The sequence below is a fragment of the Bufo bufo genome, chromosome 9 (genome assembly GCF_905171765.1).
Source record: "Bufo bufo chromosome 9, aBufBuf1.1, whole genome shotgun sequence".
Taxonomy (NCBI): Eukaryota; Metazoa; Chordata; class Amphibia; order Anura; family Bufonidae; genus Bufo; species Bufo bufo.
The window spans coordinates 185,629,746-185,651,544 of record NC_053397.1 but is presented as its reverse complement, the minus strand read 5'-3'; the positions used below and the strand labels follow the sequence as shown (position 1 = coordinate 185,651,544).

General features: G+C 47.8%; 1 protein-coding gene across 7 annotated transcripts in view; it reads left to right on the top strand.

Annotated features, from left to right (window-relative positions):
* Positions 1 to 21,579, top strand: part of TOR1AIP2 (torsin 1A interacting protein 2) — a 28,781-nt gene extending 7,202 nt beyond the window's left edge. For 6 of the 7 annotated variants that reach the window (XM_040408125.1, XM_040408123.1, XM_040408121.1 and 3 more), the window contains 2 exons: positions 14,576 to 16,596; positions 19,764 to 21,579. In XM_040408125.1, coding sequence (XP_040264059.1) covers positions 14,745 to 16,596; positions 19,764 to 20,518 — 2,607 coding nt within the window. In that variant the 5' untranslated portion in view covers positions 14,576 to 14,744 and the 3' untranslated portion in view covers positions 20,519 to 21,579. The remainder of the gene's footprint in view (positions 1 to 14,575; positions 16,597 to 19,763) is intronic. The other variant, XM_040408127.1, reaches the window with a different exon arrangement.
* Positions 21,580 to 21,799: the final 220 nt, after the last annotated feature.

Here is a 21,799-nt window from a genome sequence, read left to right as displayed (position 1 = left end):
AAGTGTAACCCCACCCCCACCCAGATGTGCCTCGTCCTGCGGTGAAGTAACAATGGAGGGGTATGGATGGCACACCTGGCGCTGCAGCAAAGGAGATGTATGGCAAGCCGCGAGTTAGGGCTCATTCAGACGGCCGTATGCTGTCCCCAAAAATACTGAATGCTATCCGTTTTTTTGCGGATCCGCAAAAAAACGGATCTGCAAAAAAACGGATAGCATTCAGTATTTTTGCGGACCCATAGACTTCAATGGGGCCATGTCCTGATTTTCACGGACAAGTATAGGACATGTTTCATTTTTTTTGCGGATCCGCAAAAAAACGGATAGCATTCAGTATTTTTGCGGACAGCATACGGCCGTCTGAATGAGCCCTTACACGTATGCTTTAGTGATGAGTGAACTTTATATTTTGAAGTTCGGGTTTTCTGGCAATTCCGATATGGATTTTGTTATTACGGAACATAACGGAATTGCCAGAAAACCCGAACTTCAAAACATGAAGTTCGCTCATCACTAGAATACTTATTATGCACCTGCCTCGTTCACTAAACCACGATACACACCCGCTGACTTTGTACCATAGCCACGTCTCAGAACAGCAACAGCGAGTTTACACTGACACCTCTCCCGCACAGGCTGGCTGTGATATTGATAGGTCTTGATGAGACAATCCTTTGAGGTTTACTGGGAAAATTGCATAATAAATGTTTCCTCATTGTCAGTATATTCTATATAAAGCATATATGTGGAATGTGAAAATAATCCTCCATCTAGGCCTAGGGAATGTGCCAAACAGTTAAAGGGGTTCTCAGATATCTAAAATATCCCCAATGCCGGGGCCCCTTGTATGGATTATACTGACCGGCTTCGCTGCAGATCCCTGCACGCCCGTTGCTGCATCTCCCCATCGCTCAGATCAAAACGTTTGGGGTGGGGGGCAGCCAATAGCGGGCAGCTACGGCGACGAGACCCCTTGAGATACAGCGTTGGCCGTGCAGGATTCTGGAGCAGCGCGGGTGCCGGGAAGTATAACCCATACAAGGTGCCCGGTCATTGTGGGGGATATTTTAGATATCGGATAACCCCTTTAAGGTATATTCACACAGTGCAGTCAAATCGCAGTTTATTCCCTTTATTAACTGTTGAATCCGTGGAACTTTCTGTGTGATGGCGAACTTTCTAAAAGAGTTCAAGAGGGGCCTGGATGTATTTCTGCAGTGAAGGGGGTTCTCCGGGATTTACATATTGAGGACCAATCCTCAGGATAGGTCATTAATATGAGATCAGTGGGGTCTGACTTTCAGCGTCCCCGGCAATCGGCTGTTTAAGGAACCTGCAGACTCTCCAAGCACAACGCCGTATATTTGATAGCGATTGTGTTCGGCATTGCAGCGCAGCCCTATTCACTTGAATGGGACTGAGCCGCACCTAGGCCATGTGACCGATGAACACGACGTTGCATGGCCAAGGAAGAGACCTAAGTGCCTCTTTGTACAGCTTATTGGCGGGGGTCCTTGAAGTTGATCTGATATTGATGACCTATTCTGAGGATAGGCCATCAGTATTTAAATCCCAGAAAACCCCTTTAAATGGAACCTGTCACCGGGATTTTGTGTATAGAGCTGAGGACATGGGTTGCTAGATGGTCGCTAGCAGATCCGCTATACCCAGTCCCCATAGCTCTGTGTACCCAGTCCCCATATGTTCCTGAGTTTTCCTGTTCTGCTGCATATAAATATATGGAACAGGAAGAACTGGGTGGAAGAGCCAGCGGCCAGTGTGAGCGCAGCAGAATTGCTGGCCCCATGGAGGAGTAAGGATTGACCAAACCCTCTTCCTACAACAAGAGAACCTTTTCAAGTAAGGCTACTTTCACACTCTCGTTTTGTGCGGATCTGTCTTGTATCTTCACAGACGGATCCGCACCAATAATGCAAACGTTTGTATCCATTAATAACGGATCCTTTTGCATTATTCATAAAAATAAAAAAAAGTCTAAGTCAAAACGGATCCGTCTTGACTTACATTGAAAGTCAATGGGGGACGGATCCGTTTTCAATTGCACCATATTGTGTCGGTGAAAAACGGATCCGTCCCCATTGACTTACATTGTAAGTCTAGACGGATCTGTTTGGCTCCGCATAGTCAGACGGTCACCAAAACGCTGAGGCCAAACTGATGCATTCTGAACGGATCCTTATCCATTCAGAATGCATTGTGGCTGAACTGATCCGTTTTGCGCTGCTTGTGAGAGCCCTGAAACGGATCTCACAAGCGGACCCAGAAACGCCAGTGTGAAAGTAGCCCAATGAGTTATGACCCATTGTCCTAAGCATCCTCAGTGCTCAGTTTCAACATTACTATAAAGTCTGTTAACATGACCATGTTCTTGACTGCATATACAGTAGGGAAAATAAATATTTGATACACTGGCAATTTTGCAAGTTTTCCCACCTACAAAGAATGGAGAGGTCTGTCGTTTTTATCGTAGGCAAACTTCAGCTGTGAGACAGAATCTTAAAAGAATATCCAGAAAATCACATTGTATGATTTGTAAATAATTAATTTGCATTTAATTGCATAAAATAGGTATTTGTTACAATAGAAAAACAGAACTTAATATTTGGCACAGAAACCTTTGTTTGCAATTGCAGAGGTCAGACGTTTCCTGTAGTTCTTGACCAGGTTTGCATACACTGCAGTAGGGATTTTGGCCCACTCCTCCACACAGATCTTCTCCAGATCTTTCAGGTTTCGGGGCTGTCGCTGAGCTACATTGACTTTTAGCTCCCTCCAAAGATTTTTCGATTGGGTTCAGGTCTGGAGACTGGCTAGGCCACTCCAGGACCTTGAAATGCTTTTTACGGAGCCACTCCATAGTTGACAGCGTAGTGTGTTACTAACGGTAATCCTTGAGAGACTGTGGTCCCAGCTCTCTTCAGGTTATTGACCAGGTCCTCCTTTCTAGTTCTGATTCCTGACTTTTCTGTGAATCATCCTTACCCCACGAGGCGAGATCTTGCATGGAGCCCCTGACCAAGGAAGATTGACAGTCATCTTGTGTTTCTTCCATTTTCTAATAATTGTGCCAACAGTTGTTGCCTTCTCACCAAGATGCTTGCCTATTGTCCTGTAGTCCATCCCAGCCTTGTGCAGGTCTACAATTTTGTCCCTGGTGTCCTTAGACAGCTCTTTGGTCTTGGCCAGGGTGGAGAGGTTGGCGTGTGATTAAGTGAGTGAACTCGTTACCTGTATAAAAGACACCTGTCCAAACAGGTTAATTTAATACAGGTAATGAGTGCAGAGTAGGAGGGCTTCCCTTACGTCCTACCAGCAGCACAGACGGGTTAACTGCCCCGTCTGGTAGGACCGGCGGAATTTTTAATGAGCCCAAGAACCAATAATAAAGTTCGCACTCCCTCAAAAGGAGGGAACTACCCCCCAGCCACCGTGTTTTTTTCTGTCCTTTGGACAGGTGGACTGGCGTGCAGCTCCCCCCTCCTTTTTTCCTTAGTTGGGGGGAGCATAAGATTGGGGATATGGAAGATGTCTTTCCCCTTATATTTTCCTTATCTTAGGGCTTTGCGATTGCCCTTTTTTTCTTGTGACCCCTCCTCCCCTCTCTAACCGGTTGTATCTTTTCCTCAGGGGATATCTGAGTTCCGGTCCTCTCCTCGCTCTAGTTGCGGGCTCCGGCTGGGTGATTCCGGCGGGGCTGCGTCGCACGCCGCGGTCTCCCCTGGATGACGTCGCCAGCGACGTCACTTCTGTGCGGCTCCTCCTCGCCGGCAGCTATGCGCTGCTGGCGCTTGCTCCTAGCAGGGGAGGGGAAGGGGGGGGAGGGATTAAATGACCCTTTGGGTATAGTTTGTTTGTTAGGCAGGGGTATTATTATTCCCCTGTTTTCAATGGGGAATAACTTCCCCAAAAGAGAAAAAAAAAAAAGAGAGGACAGAAAGTAGGAGGGTAAGAAGGCGGCGGCATCAACTCTGATTCATTGCCTGCAATAATTCCGCCCTAGGGCGGTTCCCTCATGCCTCCTTATAAGCCCTCAGTTGCCTTTTACTCAGTCTCTGGTTGTGCAGCTATTTTAGCAAGCCTCCAGAGCCCTATTGCGCTGAGAGAGAACTTCTCTAGCTTTCCTTGTGATACTGAGACCGAAGCTTCGTTCCTGTTTGGTGGGCTTATTCTTAAGGTGGTGTTTTGTCGTCTTATTGCTGAATAAGATTTTAATCCTCCTCTTTCCTTTTCGCAGTCATGTCTTCTCCGCGAGACTCTGACCAGCGGAAATCCACCGCCAAACGCAAGCACTTGGCCTGTTTCGACTGCAATACCCCCTTAGACGACGACTGTCCGTATTCAAGATGTGACAGCTGCCGTTCCCGTACCACTACTGAACCCACGATGCAGGAAATGTATCAGTGGGCTAGGTGCTATGTGGATGACTCAATCAAGGGGGTAGTTAAGCTTTTGAATGAGAGATTGCCGGGACCCTCCCAAACTTCTTTGGAGGTCACCGCACCAAGCGAGAGACCCGCCGTTTTTCTGTGGGCTCATCATCCTCGGACGAGGAGGAATTAACCTCCATGTTTTTTCCCTCCAGAAAAAACTCAAAAGCTTTTGAAGTCCATCAGGTCGGGGGACCAGGATGTTGACGTTGGGGAGTCCTCCGATCCCGCCGGTCGGGCACAGCGTGTCTTCAAGGCGGATGAGACCCTCCGTTCAGTCATGTACTGAATGGAAGAGACCGGAGACCGGAGAAAGGACCAGTCCTGACTCGCAAATTCAAGATGATGTTTCCAATGGCGAAACCCTTGATGGAATCGTGGGGTTCCATTCCCAGGGTTGACATGCCATAGCCAAGTTGTCTAGATGCACTCTGGTGCCTGCAGATGATGGGTCGAGTCTGCAAGACCCTCTTGATAGGCGGAGTGCCCATTAAGAAGAGGCTATTCAGCCGCTGCAGCTTCAGCATCTACTGCTATAGCAGCATCCGAAGTGTCGTCCTTCTTGAGGAGTAAGCTAAATCAGATCCAGACCGACCTGGATCAAAGTGTATCCCGTGATGACTTCCTGGCTGCCTTTAAAACTGTGAATCTGGCCATGGACTTTCTATGCGATACGACGCAAGTGCAGTTAAAGCTAGCAGCCAAGACCATGGGCTTAGTCTCTGAAGCCCGTAGACCGTTATGGCTGAAACCATGGAAGGCAGATAATGCCTCAAAATATAATTTGTGTGGGCTTCCGTTTGAACCCGATCGGCTTTTTGGATCCGAACTAGACAAAATTATGGAGGGCCTCACCGACAAAAAGGGCAAGAGTCTTCCTCAACAGCCCTTTCGAGGACGCTCCAGTCAGCATCGGGGGGGGGGGGGGGGGGGGGGCAGACAGGGCCAGCAGGCTACTTCCCTTAGAAACTGGGGGGGCAGCGAAGATCTTCGAGGCGCCCCCGCAGACCCATTAAGGAGGCCAATCCCTCCTGACTGCGGGCCTCCCAGAGACTCTTGGTTTCCCCCTGCTGTCCCTGCCGTTACGCCTCTGGCTTTCCCCGTACCCTCTCCCCAGATCCCCATGGGGGGCATCTTTCCCATTTCAAGGAGATTTGGACCCAGGAGATTGCAGACCCCTGGGTTCTAAGCATCGTTTCCTCCGGGTACCTTTTATAGATCTCTCCTCTCTTCCCCAAGAAAGATTCGTCATCAATCGAGGCTTTCAGCCTGCCAAACAGAGGATTTTAGAATCCTACATCCAGGACTATATTTCAAAGGGGGTTCTGGAGGAAGTTGCGGCAGGGGAGCAGGGCCTAGGGATTTATTCTCCAGTGTTTCTGGTTCCCAAGAAAACAGGCGATCTCCGGATGATAATCGATTTGAGATACCTCAATCGATTCATAAGAAGGCCAAGGTTTCGCATGGAAACCAAAGGGTCAGTCAGCCACATCCTCAAACTCGGAGATGTGATGGCCACTCTGGATCTCAGGGATGCTTACCTCCATATCCCGATCCATCCCGCGTCTCGGAAATATCTCAGGATCGCGGTCCAGATTTCCGGCGTTCTCAGGCATTTTCAGTTTGCCGCCCTCCCCTTTGGAATCTCATCCGCCCCCCTTATCTTCCCCAAGGTGGTGGTAGCGGTGGTGGCAGCACTGAGACTTCAAGGACTGACCATTGTCCCTTACCTGGACGACTGGCTCCTTTTTGGCGGCCACCATACCAGTACTGACCCACCATCTTCATCTGGCAATTTCCTTTCTGCTCCACCTAGGGTGGATCATCAATGTGAGTCCTTCGACTTCAATACAATATCTAGGTTTCAAAATCGACTCTGTGGAGATGTCTCTTCAGTTGACACCAGAGATGAAGTCCCGGGTACAAGACTTGGCAAGGTTCTTATCGGTACCATGACGAGTATCCATTCGGACTCTCATGAAGATGCTGGGGCTCATGTCAGCGGCTGCGGACGCAGTCCCTTGGGCATTATGGCACCTCCGCCCTCTTCAAACAGAAGTTTTGAACAGGTGGGATGGCAGCCCTATGGGGCTAGATTCCCTATACTCTCTATCCCCCCCCCAAACTCAGACTTCCCTGCAGGGAGATGGAACTACCATCTCAGGGAATTTCATGACCCAACCATCTTGGCTCATATTGACTACAGACGCGTCCCTAGTAGGCTGGTGGTGCTCATCTAGACGGTTCCACAGTTTGGGGAACTTTGGTCTCCCATGGAGCGGCGTCTCTCCTCCAATCTCCAAGAGATGCGAGCTATCCGGCTAGCCCTCCTTCACTTCGCCCCTCAGACCTGGGGCAAAGCGGTGAAAGTACAGTCAGACAATATGACTGCAGTTCTTTACATAAACAAACGGGGGTACGAGATCCCTACCCCTTCTATTAGAGATCGGGGTAATTCTACGGTGGGCAGAGTTGAACCTATCCCATCTATCTGCCACCCACATTCGAGGGTCCCTCAACATGATTGCAGATCATTTAAGTCGCGGATTACTGACCATGGAGTGTTCTCTGCATCCGGAGATCTTCAAGCAGATGGTCCTCAGATGGGGATTACCGGAGGTGGATCTCATGGCAACCAGGTTCAACGCCAAGGTACAGAGGTTCTGCTCTCTATACAGGGAGGACAACCCCCTGGCGATAGATGCTCTGTCGATACCGTGGAGGTTCAGGCTGGCTTACATCTTCCCTCCCTTTTCCATGATACCAAGGGTATTGATGAAGATCCGTCGGGATCGGGCCTCGGTAATGGCCATCATTCCGTTCTGGCCCAAGAGATCCTGGTTTACCCAGCTCATTTAGATGAGTCGGGGACAATACTGGAGTCTCCCCCCGGAGCAGACCCTGGTGTCGTGGAACACACATCTCTGCCCAGATTCAACCTGACAGCCTGGAGGTTGATCAGTCCCTTCCCAGAGTAGAAGGGCTCTCTGAGGCGGTCCTGAGAACGTTATCACATTCAAGAGCGGAATCCACTAAGAAGGCCTACTCCAGAGTGATGAGAATCTTCACCTCTTGGTGTGATTCCAACCAGGTGGCGTCTGCAGATCCGCCCCTTTCCGCCATACTACAGTTCCTTCAAGATGGACTAGACAAGGGCTTTGCTCCGGCCACTTTGAAGGTGCAGGTTTTTGCCATCTCAGCCTGTCTAAACAAGCCATATTCTTGGGATCCGCTCATCAAACGCTTCCTTAAATGAGCCGAGAGATTGAAGCCTACAATACTGAGACCCATTCCTCAGTGGGCTCTTTCAGTAGTGCTCAATGGGTTAGCATCTCCTCCCTTTGAGCTATTGGAGGAGGTCGGGTTCAAGTTTGTCACCTTAAAAACAGTTTTTCTGCTAGCTGTGACTTCAGCTAAAAGGGTTTCGGAGTTACAAGCCTTCTCGGCTCTGCATCCATATATCCCCTTTTTGCAGGACCGGGTCCTCCTAAGATTCCTACCCTACTTCAGACCTAAGGTGTTATCTTTTTTCAGAATGTTAACCAGGTAATTTCTTTACCAGTTTTATTTTCTTCCGCCTCCTCCGATGTTCCTGTCAGACATCCTCTGGACATATCGAGATGCCTCCAGACCTATGTGGATAGGTTCGCCGGTAAATCTAAAGGCCGCAAAGCGTCTAAGGTTTCCATTAGTCGCTGGATCAGAGAAGCCATTAGGGAGTCCTTTCTGTCTCAATCTCTGGACCCCCCAGAGTTTGTTAAGGCCCATTCTACTAGGGCCGTTTCAACCTCGGTGGCAGAAAGAAATCAGCTTCCCTTAGAGTTAATCTGCAAATCGGCTTCTTGGAGCTCCGAATCGGCCTTTATCTCGCACTACAGAGTTGGTGCTAAGTTTGCGGAGTTTTCGGCCTTTGGGCAGACCATTCTTAATTCTGCCAGGCAGGAAGGCCCTCCCTAGGGGTTCTTCTTGTTATCTCCCCGTCTGTGCTGGTGGTAGGACGTAAGGGAATCGTTAATTTCTAACGATAATTTGTTTTCCCTTAGTCCTAACAGCAGCACACAAATTTCCCACCCTAAGTACGTATGCTTGCTGAAAACACGGTGGCTGGGGGTAGTTCCCTCTTTTTGAGGGAGTGGGAACTTTATTATTGGTTCTTGGGCTTATTAAAAATTCCGCCGGTCCTACCAGTCCACAGGTTGCAGTTAACCCGTCTGTGCTGCTGTTAGGACTAAGGGAAAACAAATTATCGTTAGAAATTAACGATTCTTAAAGAAAAACTAACAGGTCTGTGAGAGCCAAAATTCTTGCTGGTTGGTAGGTGATCAAATACTTAGTTCTTGCAACTTAATGCAAATTAATGATTTAAAAATCATACAATGTGAATTCATGGATTTTTTTAATTTATTTTTCTCGCTGGTATCATTGGGGGACACAGGACCGTGGGTATAGCTTGCTGCTGCCACTCGGAGGCGACACTAGGCTGAAAAGTGATAACTCCTCCCCTGCAGGCTATACCCCCTCCAGCCTGGAGAGAGCATATCAGTTTTTAGCTTAGTGTCGTAGGAGGCAGACCTCCCTGCTTAGCAGGGTGGCTCTTTTACAATTTGTTTTTATTTTATGTTTAGGTTAAGGGGCACAGATTCGCATGCGTCTCTGTCTCCCTGGGAGGCTGGCCGGTGTTGCCTGTTCCACCACCCTGCCTCCCCCAAGAAGACAAAGCGGACCAGGGCAGCCTCGCTCCCCTGCTTCCCGCCAGCGAGAGGGCCACCTCCTCTCCAGCCCTTCTCTACATGGACCCCTGGTGCCAGTGGTCGTGGGGTGGCCCTGCTGGTACAAGAATAAGGCTGAAGAACACAGATGAAGACAGGTGAGTTTTACTGTCCCTCCCTGTCCCCCTCACATGGCCCCTTCTTGAGGGGGTAACGAATCCTCCACCCGCCCAGCTCACCTCAGTGGAAGGGTTAATCCGATTCCATGGCGGCGGCACCTTATTCACCCCTTCCCGTTCTGCAAGCAGGCGCCTTCTGCGCCCTATTCCGGTCCCCCCGCTCTCCGACCGACCGGGTGGGCTTTTCAGGAGCCCGCCAAGCCGTCCCGGGAGAGCAGGCAGTACGGATCCCCTACTCGGCCGAACGCCGAAAAATCTAGGCCCCGGCTTTTTTCGGGCCTATCATTTTAATTTCTTTCTTTACCCTCCGGCCACGCTATTTACTCCTCCGACGGGCTTACGCAGTCAGAGGACACAGGCGACCGCATTCCGGACATCGGTCCAGGTACGCTCTGTGCTGACTAGCGGTGAGTTCCGGTCGGCCGGCGCGTTAATTTAGTCTCCGGCTTTGCGGCCTTCTAGGCCGGAACTTCCTCCCTCATTTCAGGCCCCTGTTTACTATAGGTTTATATCTGCAGGCAAAATGTGCCTTAATATGGCAGTATACAGCCCTTCCTGAACCCCTCTCCATATCAGGCTAGGTCCTCACCAAAAAAAATAAAAAATTTTTTTTTTATAATAAATACATTTATGCGCATACAGATCCTGCCCACCTCAGCCCACAAGATCCAATGGAGTGCATCTGAGGGATCCCAATCCGCCCTCCGGGCCGTTTGGTTGATAATTCTCCAACTGCATAAATCCAGTGGGGTACATCTGGAGGATCCAAATCCGCCCTCTGAGGCTGTTTGGTTGATTATGCTCCAACTGCGCAAATCCAGTGGAGTACATCTGAGGGATTCCCATTCCGCCCTCCGGGCCGTTTGGTTGATGCTGTTCCAACTGCATAAACCCAGTGGGGTACATCTGGAAGATCCCAATCCGCCCTCTGAGGCCGTTTGGTTGATTATGCTCCAACTGCGCAAATCCAGTGGAGTACATCTGAGGGATTCCCATTCCGCCCTCTGGGCCGTTTGGTTGATAATGCTCCAACTATGTAAATCCAGTGGAGTACACCCGAAGGGTCCCCAATCCGCCTTCTGGGCCGTTTGGTTGTTAATGCTCCAACTGCATAAATCCAGTGGGGTACATCTGGAGGTTCCCAATCCGCCCTCTGAGGTTAATGGTGCTAAAACTGCGCAAATATCCAACTGCGCAAATCCACTTGAGGACAACTGAAACTTCCCATCCACCCCCCGGGGGCGTCTGTTTGAGTTTCTCCTCCTGCGCAACTCAGCGGAGGACCTCTGGAAGTTCCCAATCCACCCTCCTGGGTCGTTGGTTAATAGAGCACCGTCTGCGCAATCCGTAAGCAGACCTTTAGTTCCATTCCACCTCCGGGGTAGTTTGGTTCTTATATCAACACCGCCACAGCCTACAACAGCCATGGGCTAGAGGCTGAGAGGTGGAACTGCGCACGAGCGGGCCGAAGCAGGACAGTTATTCGGACTCTGACATGAATCCGGATTATTTTTCCTAGATTACGTCCGTGCTAACCGGTCTGGTGTATGCATTAACCCCTTCCTTAGGCACTATTTACACTTCTACTAGATACAGTGCTTAATTTGGGTTTTACCCTCTTCCTGAGGTGGACTGACCTCACTAGCATTGGTCTCAATGCCAGCCATAGGTGCCCCTCGTTCTGTGAGTGGCGGAATTGAAGTTCCACTGGGCTCAGTATCGTCAGCATACATTAACCTTTTGTATAGGTGGCATTATGGCATTCTCACTGCTGTCGCAGTGTTTACGTACGCATTACACCCTTTCTGGGGTGGGATGATGGCACTTCCCACAGAGTACAGAACTCGTCATATGCAAGTGCCTGCTAGGTGCGTTACCCCCTTCGATGGGTGATGTGTTGGCTCTACCTCGGGTTACAGTACTTACTGGATATGTTACTCCCGATCATAGGTAAAGCGTTTGCACTGCCACTGAGCGCAGTGCTTGCCGTAGATTTTTCCCCCTCTATTGAGTGGGTACTTACACTTCCGTAGATTGCGGTTCTGACTATCACGCTACCCCCTTCCCTAACCGGGGGTTTGCGCTTCCGTTGGTTGCTATCTATCTCCTATTTGCCATCACATACTTTCTATGGCATTACCCTCTACGAACGATCCAGTAACGGGGGAATCACTATGCATCTTTGCATGCTGTATTTCAGCTACGCCACGACTCTAGATGCCTTGGTTTCCTTCACAGGTGGCCTGTGGCAACAGTCGGTACCGCTGGTGCCTGATATTCTCCATTTAGTGGCATATGGATACTGCCACTGGATACTATGGATACTCCCATATTGTATCCCTCTTTTCTTCATGCACTTATTGGAGACACAAGAATGTCGGCCTTTGTGTTCTCAGGGGAGTCACCCAGCCTTATGTGTCCTAGAGACTCTCCATTCCCATGAGCCTCCACCGTTCAAACGGCTTCTCCTTCGCAGGGTAGTCTTCACGCTAGGGCTAGATGCTCCTAATCGCTGTAGCGAGACAGCCCCCCTCAGGTAGGGGTTCTACCCTGGTACTAATTCGGCAGTTGCTCCTGTTCAGTGCCCTTGTCAGGTGGAGGGTTTAAGGTTAGCTCTACTAACTGGGCCAGCTTGATACCAGAACTTCTACTGGATGTCCTCAGGCCTTCCCCTCATGTCCACGCTGGTGGAGCATGCGGTAGCCCCTACTGCACGAGGGGTGTTTGAGTCACCACTACATGCTGAGGTTCCTTCTGCACAGTTCTTTCGTCAGGCAACGGATTCCTCTAACACGAGAATCGGTGACCTCTACGGTGTGGCCTACTCCTCGGCTGGAGTATGGCGTGAGCATTACTCTTGGGGCTTCCCTTGTAGGGCCTGCCCTTCAGGCGGAGTATCGCATCACCACTAGATGCTGTAGAACTCCAGTCTCACATGGGAATGGGCTTTAGTTCTGGCCTCTTTCTGGTTTACTACCAATAAGGGTCCGTGGCTCTGACAACTGTTGTCCTTCTGCCACATCCAATCCATATCCATATGTTTGAGAAAGGCTCTTGATGTGAGCCGAAAAGCGTCAGAGTATTGTATGTGACCAATAAAGACATCATCTTTGGTTGAAGACTACAGTGAGTGCCGGTCTTTCTTCATTATTATTAACTATTGTCCTTCTGTCGTCGGCTCGGGTGTGGCGATGGTGTAGTTACCATGGCTGATCAGCACCTACCTCTTGAGTGCTTTCTACTGGGTAGATCAGTCCCTACGGCACTCGTCAACACTAGATTGCCGTTCCAAGCGGGACCTGGATTCTAGTAGTCATACCGTAACGCCATTGGTGCTACCTCTCTTCAGATGTCAGTGATATCACCTCAAGCCAATGGTGGTTGTTCTTTCACTGCTCATTCCAGGGGTGGACTGGGAGCTTTCCCAAGACGGGTAGGGCGGGTGTCTGTTACGACGTCCCCCCGCTAGTAGGGGTTTCGTCCCTGGTACGGATCACACGTTTCCTTTCCGGTCTCCCCTCATGGTGGATAACTGATCTCCTTATCCTCCTGTCTAGCTGACCAGTTGCCATGGGTTGTACGACTCTGGAAGCCCATCTCTATTTTTTTCACGGGCCCAGGGTTCCTCTGGTATGGCGAAGGCGTTTGACGTCGTAGTCGAACTTCACCCGGCAAGAGTATTTCTCTCATCTTTGTTCCACTCATCTGCCCTTCCAGGCAGCGTTGCCGCTTTGTTGAAATATGGTTACTGACGGGGCTTCCCATCACTGGCGGTGCTCACATTGGCTTTACTTTACTTTTCCTGTGTGGTATTGATACTTTGGCCTGCAGTGGGGCACGCCTGGCTCAGGCGTTTTTCATAGTGATTCTCAGGCAGCTTCTCTCACTAGAAATCTCACCACCAGCCTCTATGGCTATAAGGGCGTTGGTCTCCAATATTCCGCTCCCTAGGGGGCGTTCTCTGGACCAGAGGTGAATCCTACGGACTTGGCCTTTTTAGTTCTGCCTCCACAGCTGCGGCCAGGAGCCAGCTGTTTGGCGTTATTTTTAATTTTTATTTTTTTCTCTGAATTGATACGCCTTCTTGTACGTACTTTTTTCTTTGAGTATGAACACAGGGCAGTGTTCCGTCCAGGATCCTCTTTTTTCGCAGAAGGTGGTCGCTTTTCCACGCCTCAGACATGGGTTTTCTCTTCTTTCTCCCTAGTAGTACACGGACCGAGCTCTCCATCAGCCATGTGATTTGGCCTCTGAGCTTGCTTGTCCTTGTCTAGCGCTTACAGCCCTACGGACTTCTACCAATTCTTATCCTGGGGTCCTTGTCAAGGGATGGCCTCCAAAGGATGTTTTTCAGATAGATCTGTTCAACAGTTGCTCGGACATTCCGCCCTCGGGTAGGCAACGCCCAGCTGAATCTTGGCCCACCCGACCAGCGGTCGGCGCTTCTCGGGTCTATCTCCTTCATGCACTAGCTTCCAGTGTGGAAGGCAGTATCTTGGTCTTCCGGGCACACGTTCGTCAAGTCTTACCGGGTGCCTTCCTAGGCACCGGCGGATACTGTTCCAGAAAGCAAATTCTTGCAGGCGGCAGTGAGTTACGCATCCTCGAGGGCGTTTTTTCTCCATGGGCATGTGATTTGTTCCCTCCCCGTGGACTGCTTTAGGACGTCCCACGGTCCTGTGTCCCCCAATGATACCAGCGAGAAAACGAGATTTTTGTGAAACTCACCTGTAAAATCTCTTTCTCGCGGGGTTCATTGGGGGACACAGCTCCCACCCAGTAATTTATTTTGCTGTGATTGTTGGCGGTTGTGGAGCCAGTATGGCCCCAGTTCTGGTTTGATCCGACTGGCGTTGGTCAGTTGTTGGTTGTTTACCGTATGGTTATTTTCTCCTACTCCTATTGCTTGGGCACAAACTGATATGCTCTCTCCAGGCTGGAGGGGGTATAGCCTGCAGGGGAGGAGTTATCACTTTTCAGCCTAGTGTCGCCTCCTAGTGGCAGCAGCAAGCTATACCCACGGTCCTGTGTCCCCCAATGAACCCCGCGAGAAAGAGATTTTACAGGTGAGTTTCACAAAAATCTCGTTTTTTCCTTACAGTTGAAGTGTACCCGCGATAATAATTAGACCTCTGCCTTCTTTGTAGGCGGGAACACTTGCAAAATTGTCAGCCTATCAAATACTGTTTTCTCACGCCAGTTTTATTATAATATATATTTATTGCTCTCGTTCCCCCAGAATACAATCCAGTGAACAAGAAACTATAATGAATCAGAGAACCATGCAGAAAGGATATACTTCATAAAAAAAAATAGCACATCTGTTTTCTGGATCCTCGTGCAGCATATCACATCAGGTTCTAGGACATAACCACTGCAGTCAAATATCTAAGTCTTTTGGTGAAGAAATGTCACAAATGGAGGCTTCAAACAATTCTTTAGATGAGCCAGAGCCACAGATGAGCACAGAAGACAAGTCTTCTAGAGAGGAAAAGACACTGGTGCACAAGAAAGACATGTCTTCTGGTGATCCAGGGTCACATGCTAGCACTACAAACCAATGTCCGGAAGAGGAAAACTCACAAGAGGACACCACAGTCAAGGCATTTGGAGAAGATGAGCCACATGTGAATGCCACAGTCACCTCTTTAGGTGAGCCAGAAACACCGGTGGGCATCATGGGTAAATCTGGAGAGCAGGAGTCACAGATATATACGACAGACAACTCTGGTGATCTACAGTCTCAAGAAACCAAACCAGACTTGTCTTGCAAGGAAAAGTCACACTTGAACAACACTGATAAGCCTTCTATCAAGGAAGAATCACATGTGAGTAACACAGATGAGTCCTCTGGTGAGGAAGTGCTACCAACAAGTACCACAGACAACTCTGGTGATCTACAGTCTCCAGCAACCACACCAGATTTGCCTTGCAAGGAAAAGTCACACTTGAACAACACTGATAAGCCTTCTATCAAGGAAGAATCACATGTGAGTAACACAGATGAGTCCTCTGGTGAGGAAGTGCTACCAACAAGTACCACAGACAACTCTGGTGATCTACAGTCTCCAGCAACCACACCAGATTTGCCTTGCAAGGAAAAGTCACACTTGAACAACACTGATAAGCCTTCTATCAAGGAAGAATCACATGTGAGTAACACAGATGAGTCCTCTGGTGAGGAAGTGCTACCAACAAGTACCACAGACAACTCTGGTGATCTACAGTCTCCAGCAACCACACCAGATTTGCCTTGCAAGGAAAAGTCACACTTGAACAACACTGATAAGCCTTCTATCAAGGAAGAATCACATGTGAGTAACACAGATGAGTCCTCTGGTGAGGAAGTGCTACCAACAAGTACCACAGACAACTCTGGTGATCTACAGTCTCCAGCAACCACACCAGATTTGCCTTGCAAGGAAAAGTCACACTTGAACAACACTGATAAGCCTTCTATCAAGGAAGAATCACATGTGAGTAACACAGATGAGTCCTCTGGTGAGGAAGTGCTACCAACAAGTACCACAGACAACTCTGGTGATCTACAGTCTCCAGCAACCACACCAGATTTGCCTTGCAAGGAAAAGTCACACTTGAACAACACTGATAAGCCTTCTATCAAGGAAGAATCACATGTGAGTAACACAGATGAGTCCTCTGGTGAGGAAATGTCACAAAACATTGTCATGGACAAGCCTTTTGGAGAGGTAAAGCCACAGATGAATGCTGAAGACAAATCTTTAAGTGTGCCAGAGTGCCAGATAGGCACCACAGAAAAGTCTGTTGCGCAAGAGTTATGTGCAAGCATTACAGTCATGTCTGCTGGTGCAGAGTTGCAGGAAAGCAAGTGTCCAAGCAAACAAGAGTCACAGAAATGCACCACTGTAGAGCAAAAACCTGTAAAGTTTAACGCGGATGAGTTGAGGCAAAGACGGTTTGCCCATACTGATCACCGCAAATCACCAACTGGCAAACTAGAGTTTCAGATGGACGTCACAGACAAGTCTGAGCTGCAGTCACAAGAAAGAAAGTCTCAAGTGCAAGTCACAGGTAAAGATTCCAGAGCAAGCACTAAATACAAGTCTGCTGGTGGGCCGGAGTCACTGGGAGGCATTATAGACCCAGAGTCACAGAAATACCCCACTGTTGAGCAAGCATTTTTAAAGGTTAACCCAGATGGAATGAGACAAAGACCTCTGGACACAAATGATGAGTCTCAAACAGGCAAACTCCCTACAAGATATCGTTGGCTGATCGGTAAGAAATGTTACATAACACTATAAAACATTTGATGATTGACTGTGAAAAACAGGGGCACACTGGCCATAGACCCTACAGAGAAATTTCTCGGTGGGCCGATGCCCTGGGGCTGCTGGAGTCATGGCCGCCAGCTGGATACAGAATGATCTCTGTAGTAGTTAATGCTAGGAGCATCAGTTACTTATGGACTTGACTGTCAGCCGCGGTTGCCCTCCTGAGTTCAGCTGGATCGCTGTCCGCAGGCAGCAGTATTTTGTGCTGCACTGTGGTATTTGGTTCTGCGGGGGTAGTATTTTGTGCTGCACTACAGTATTGCTGGTGCCGCCTACTTTTATTGCCTAGTCTTCTATCAGTTTGGACCCGCCTACAGCATGGGGCCTTTTTTAGTTTATTTTTATTTTTTTTTCCCCCAGGGCCACTTTAAGTTCCCAGTCCATGCTTGGTGAAAATGGTCACAATTTATGATAATTTATTACACCCAAAAATATTGTGCAAAGAAAAAAGTAATAAGCCTTTACAATTTACAGGGACAGCCCTTGTCCGTATGTCCTTTTAGGACTTATAGAGGTAGGACTCCCCCCTCTATAATCCAGAGTGGACATCTAACAAGCAGTATGACATAGGAGGCCATTTAGATCAATAGAACAATACACCTTCCATTAAAGGGGTTATCCCATGATTAATGTAAAAAAATAAAATAAAAAAAATCAGGCATCATATAGTCCATGATGAGCTCTTTCTAACAAAGCTGGAACCACATGCACCTCACATGGTTCCAGAGATCTTCCCATTCATTGCTCTGCTAGATTTATATCAAGCTGACAGCTAAAGGGGAGTTTCTTTTCTCAGGGGGGTGTCTTTCTTCTGTAGCTCTCCCTATCACAACTCAGGAGGCTGAGAAGGATGAAACTGAGCATGTGCGGCCATCTCAGTAAGTAGGACAAAGAAATAGGAAAAAAAAAAAAACTAACAGCAGGTGACGCTATACAGATACATTTTATTTTATAACTCAGTGGCTATACTAAATGTTTAACCGCCTCCGGACCGCCTAACGCAGGATCGCGTTCCGGAGGCGGCTGATTCATTCCTCCTAGAGGCGCCGACGCATCATCTTGCGAGAGGTGAGATTTCCTGTGAACAGGCGCGTGCGTTCACAGGAACTGCAGGTAAACGAGTGGATCTGCCAGTGGCAGGCTGTAGAACCGATTATTTTTATTTTTTTTAACCCCTTAAAGGTATATTAGACGCTGTTTTGATAACAGCGTCTAATATACCTGGTCCTCTGGTGGTCCCTTTTGCTTGGATCCTTTTGCAGGCAGCTCTGTAAAGTAGCACCAAACACCACTACACTCCACCCCCCCCCCCCCCCTGTCACTTATTAACCCCTGATCACCCCATATAGACTCCCTGATCACCCCCCTGTAAGGCTCCATTCAGACGTCCGTATGTGTTTCGCGGATCCGCAGAACACGGACACCACGGATCCGCAAAACACGGACACCGGCAATGTACTTTCCGCATTTTGCAGATCCGCACATTGCCAGAACTATATAGAAAATGCCTTTTCTTGTCCGCAATTGTGGACAAGAAAAGGACATGTTCTATAGGCTCTACAAAAAAACGCAGTATTCGCCCGATCAGGCCTGATCTTGTGCGCACACTTGCGTTCAGTCCGCCCCACTGCAGTGACAGAATTTTTTTTTTTTCTGATCACTGCAAAAACACCGTAAAATCGCTGCGGCGCTATAAAAAGATCACTTTTGAGGGGCATGGCGAGTTCATAGATTTTTTATTTTTTTTTGGCACAAGTTAGCGGAAATGTTATATATTTTATTTATTTTTTTCTTACAAAGTCTCATATTCCACACAAAAAAAAAATAATCATTTTCCGTTAACTTGTGACAAAAAATAAAAAGTTCTATGAACTCACTATGCCCATCAGCGAATACCTTAGGGTGTCTACTTTCCGAAATGGGGTCATTTGTGGGGTGTTTTTACTGTCTGGGCATTGTAGAACCTCAGGAAACATGACAGGTGCTCAGAAAGTCAGAGCTGCTTCAAAAAGCGGAAATTCACATTTTTGGACCATAGTTTGTAAACGCTATAACTTTTACCTAAACCAATAAATATACACTTATTGCATTTTTTTTTATCAAAGACATGTAGAACAATAAATTTAGAGAATTTTATATAGAAATGTCTTTTTTTTTTTGCAAAAATTTCGGTAAATTTCGATTTAATAACAAAAAGTAAAAATGTCAGCAGCAATGAAATACCATCAAATGAAAGCTCTATTAGTGAGAAGAAAAGGAGGTAAAATTCATTTGGGTGGTAAGTTGTATGACCGAGCAATAAACGGTGAAAGTAGTGTAGTGCAGAATTGTAAAAAGTGGTCTGGTCATTAAGGGGGTTTAAGCTAGGGGGGCTGAAGTGGTTAATTACATCCAAATACAAAAGTATTTAGATCCAGGGGCTGGTTTAAAAACTGTAGAATATTTTTTGTGGGACAACCCCTTTAAATGTCCAGCTGGCCCTGGCTTCTCCTGCCATAGTCGGCTCTTTGCTGGGGTGTTGACAACTGATCCCACAGCAAGGAGTTGATAGCTGCAACTGCTACCACATTAGGGTATGTGTGGGGTGAGACAACTCCTCTAAAAGGGTTCTCTGGGATGGCTGGAAAGGGTGCAAAATTGAAAAGAAAAGTTTCGCCTGTCAAGACCCTCTGAGCTCCCTTCTCCTCCGCTTCCTGTTCTCACTGGACCAGAAGTGTGATGTGCCATCTACATGCATGTCACCACTGCAGTCAGTCATTGGTCTCAGCAATGATGTGTTTAGGCATGGCATGTGACTGCTGCCATTGATTGGCCGGCCGTTGTGACGTGTATTTAGACGACACATCACACTTCTGGTCCAGCAGGACTGGAGGCAGAAGAGAAGGTAGCTTGGCACTAGACCTGGAGCGCTTGTGACGGGTACATTTTATTTTTATTTTTTTTAACTTTGCACGTTTAATTGTGAAGAAATGGGGGGTCTAATATTTTTTTTTTGGAAAGCCCCGGTGTACACCATTTTGGGCTTTTCTCACACTGAGACGTTGCCATTCTGCATCCTGTACGTGTTCTTCTGGTCACATTAAAATATATTATCTTCTCCCCTCTGTTTAGGTGGTTTTATAGTTTTGACCCTGGCTGTGGCTTTAGTACATACTTTCCTCTCCTCAAAAGAAAAACCTCCAGTCGACCATGAGTCTGTGCTCAACATTTTTTTTAAAGAATTTGCAAGTCTCAAGAAGGATTTCCCAGGACAGTATGAAGGTTTGTGGTTTAGAAGTGAAAAGCTACTGCAGATGCACCTCAACACGTCTGATCCAAGCGCACCTTTGATACTAATGCTCACCGCAGCCCAGGATGGAGAGCAGACTTTACGTTGTATGAGCAAACGTCTAGCAAAGTCCTATGCCGACTCCCTCCGCGCCAGATCATTGATGGTTGATGGACCATCTATGTCCAAGTATGATAGTGCCACCGGCAAAATGCAGATAGATGATCAGCTCAGTTCAGGATTTCAGTCTAATAGTCGGGCAGCAGTTTTGCACCGTTTGGAAATGTTACCCTCCGGCTCCTTACTCATCCTCTATAAATACTGTGATCATGAAAATGCAGCCTTCAAAAAAGTGGCCCTAGTGCTCACGGTCCTCCTGAATGAAGAGTCGCTAGAGACGGATCTTTCATTGACAGACGTGGAAGAGAAAGTGAAGGACCTTCTTTGGGCACGGTTTGCGAGTTCAGAAGTCAGCGCACACAATGAGATGGACGTTGACAAACTGAGCGGAGTGTGGAGCCGCATTTCTCACGTAGTTCTTCCAGTACTGCCTGTGGGGTCCATAGAAAGCGGAAGCTGTCCTGGGAGTCAGGACTAAATATTTTAAAGGGGGTTTCCAAAGATTCTGATGTTGATCAACTGTTTGAGGAGGCTGCTGCACTCTGGTGAGCGCCATTGGCCTCTTTGTAGCTTACCAAGCGTAGCACCACGCATTGGATAGCGGATATGCTTCGTATTGCAGCTCAGCCCTGTTCACTTGGCCGTGTCTCCAATGAACATGACATCACTGGCCTAAAAAGAGCGCAACGGTCTCTCCAAAGAGCTGAATCGTGATTAGGACCCTGCTAACCTGAGGATAGGTCCTCAGTATCAGAATTTAGGACAACCCCCTTTAATCTTTTAGCTTTAGATAGCCCAAGCTTTAACACAAAATTCGCCCAAATGTGCCTTTAATATATCAGAATAATGTGTACAAGATTGAAATCTGAAAATTGTGCAGTATCTGAAATTTTTCATAAGGCGTCAATAATTTTTTAAACCACGATATCTATTCGTAAAGAGGACTGCTCAGCTCTCCTGACATATGTTTTAGTATATATGTGTATTTCCTCTGAAATAACATCTTTTCTTAGACTGCTGCAATGTGTCATTCAGTTCTCTGTTATTCCTCTTGCAAATCTATGAATAAATTGCCAGCCGGCCCTTACCATACTGCTGGTCATTGGGCCATGTCCCTGTGCACGCTGACACTGTCCAGTCCCCGCTAGCCGTGTCAGACTTTATAGAGGCACACCCCACTGGCAAATTAAATTGTAAGACTCAGTTGTCAATTTACCCATATGTTTCCAGGCGGAATAACCTAGAAAAGACCCAGTAGAGATCTGGGATCAGAAGGACCAGAATTGTTTTAATGTAACTTTATTTTAGTATTTGCTAAAATAGATATGTGAGAAGAGAACACGGGTCCTCTTTAATTATCATGTGGTAAGAGTCCGATGTAGAAAAATTATGTACATTCAATTTTATATTTTTAATGAATCTCTAGAATTAGAATTTTGATGCTCCTTTTAGGAACAGTGGTGGGGTGGGGGAGGCTAGTGGCTATTGGAACCTCCACTATTGGGGTGCATTCACACGACGATTGCATCCTTGTTCTTGATTTTTATTTTTAGGCATCCTTGTTTCATTTAGGATCTTAAAGGGGTTTTCCAGATTTTTTTATATGGATGACCTATCCAGAGGATAGGTCATCAATATCAGATCGGTGGGGGTCCAACATCTGGCACCCTCGCCGTTCAGCTGTTTGAGGAGGCTGCACACTCTAGTGAACGTCATCGCCTTCTCGCAGCTTGCCAAGCACAGCGCTGTTCATTGTATA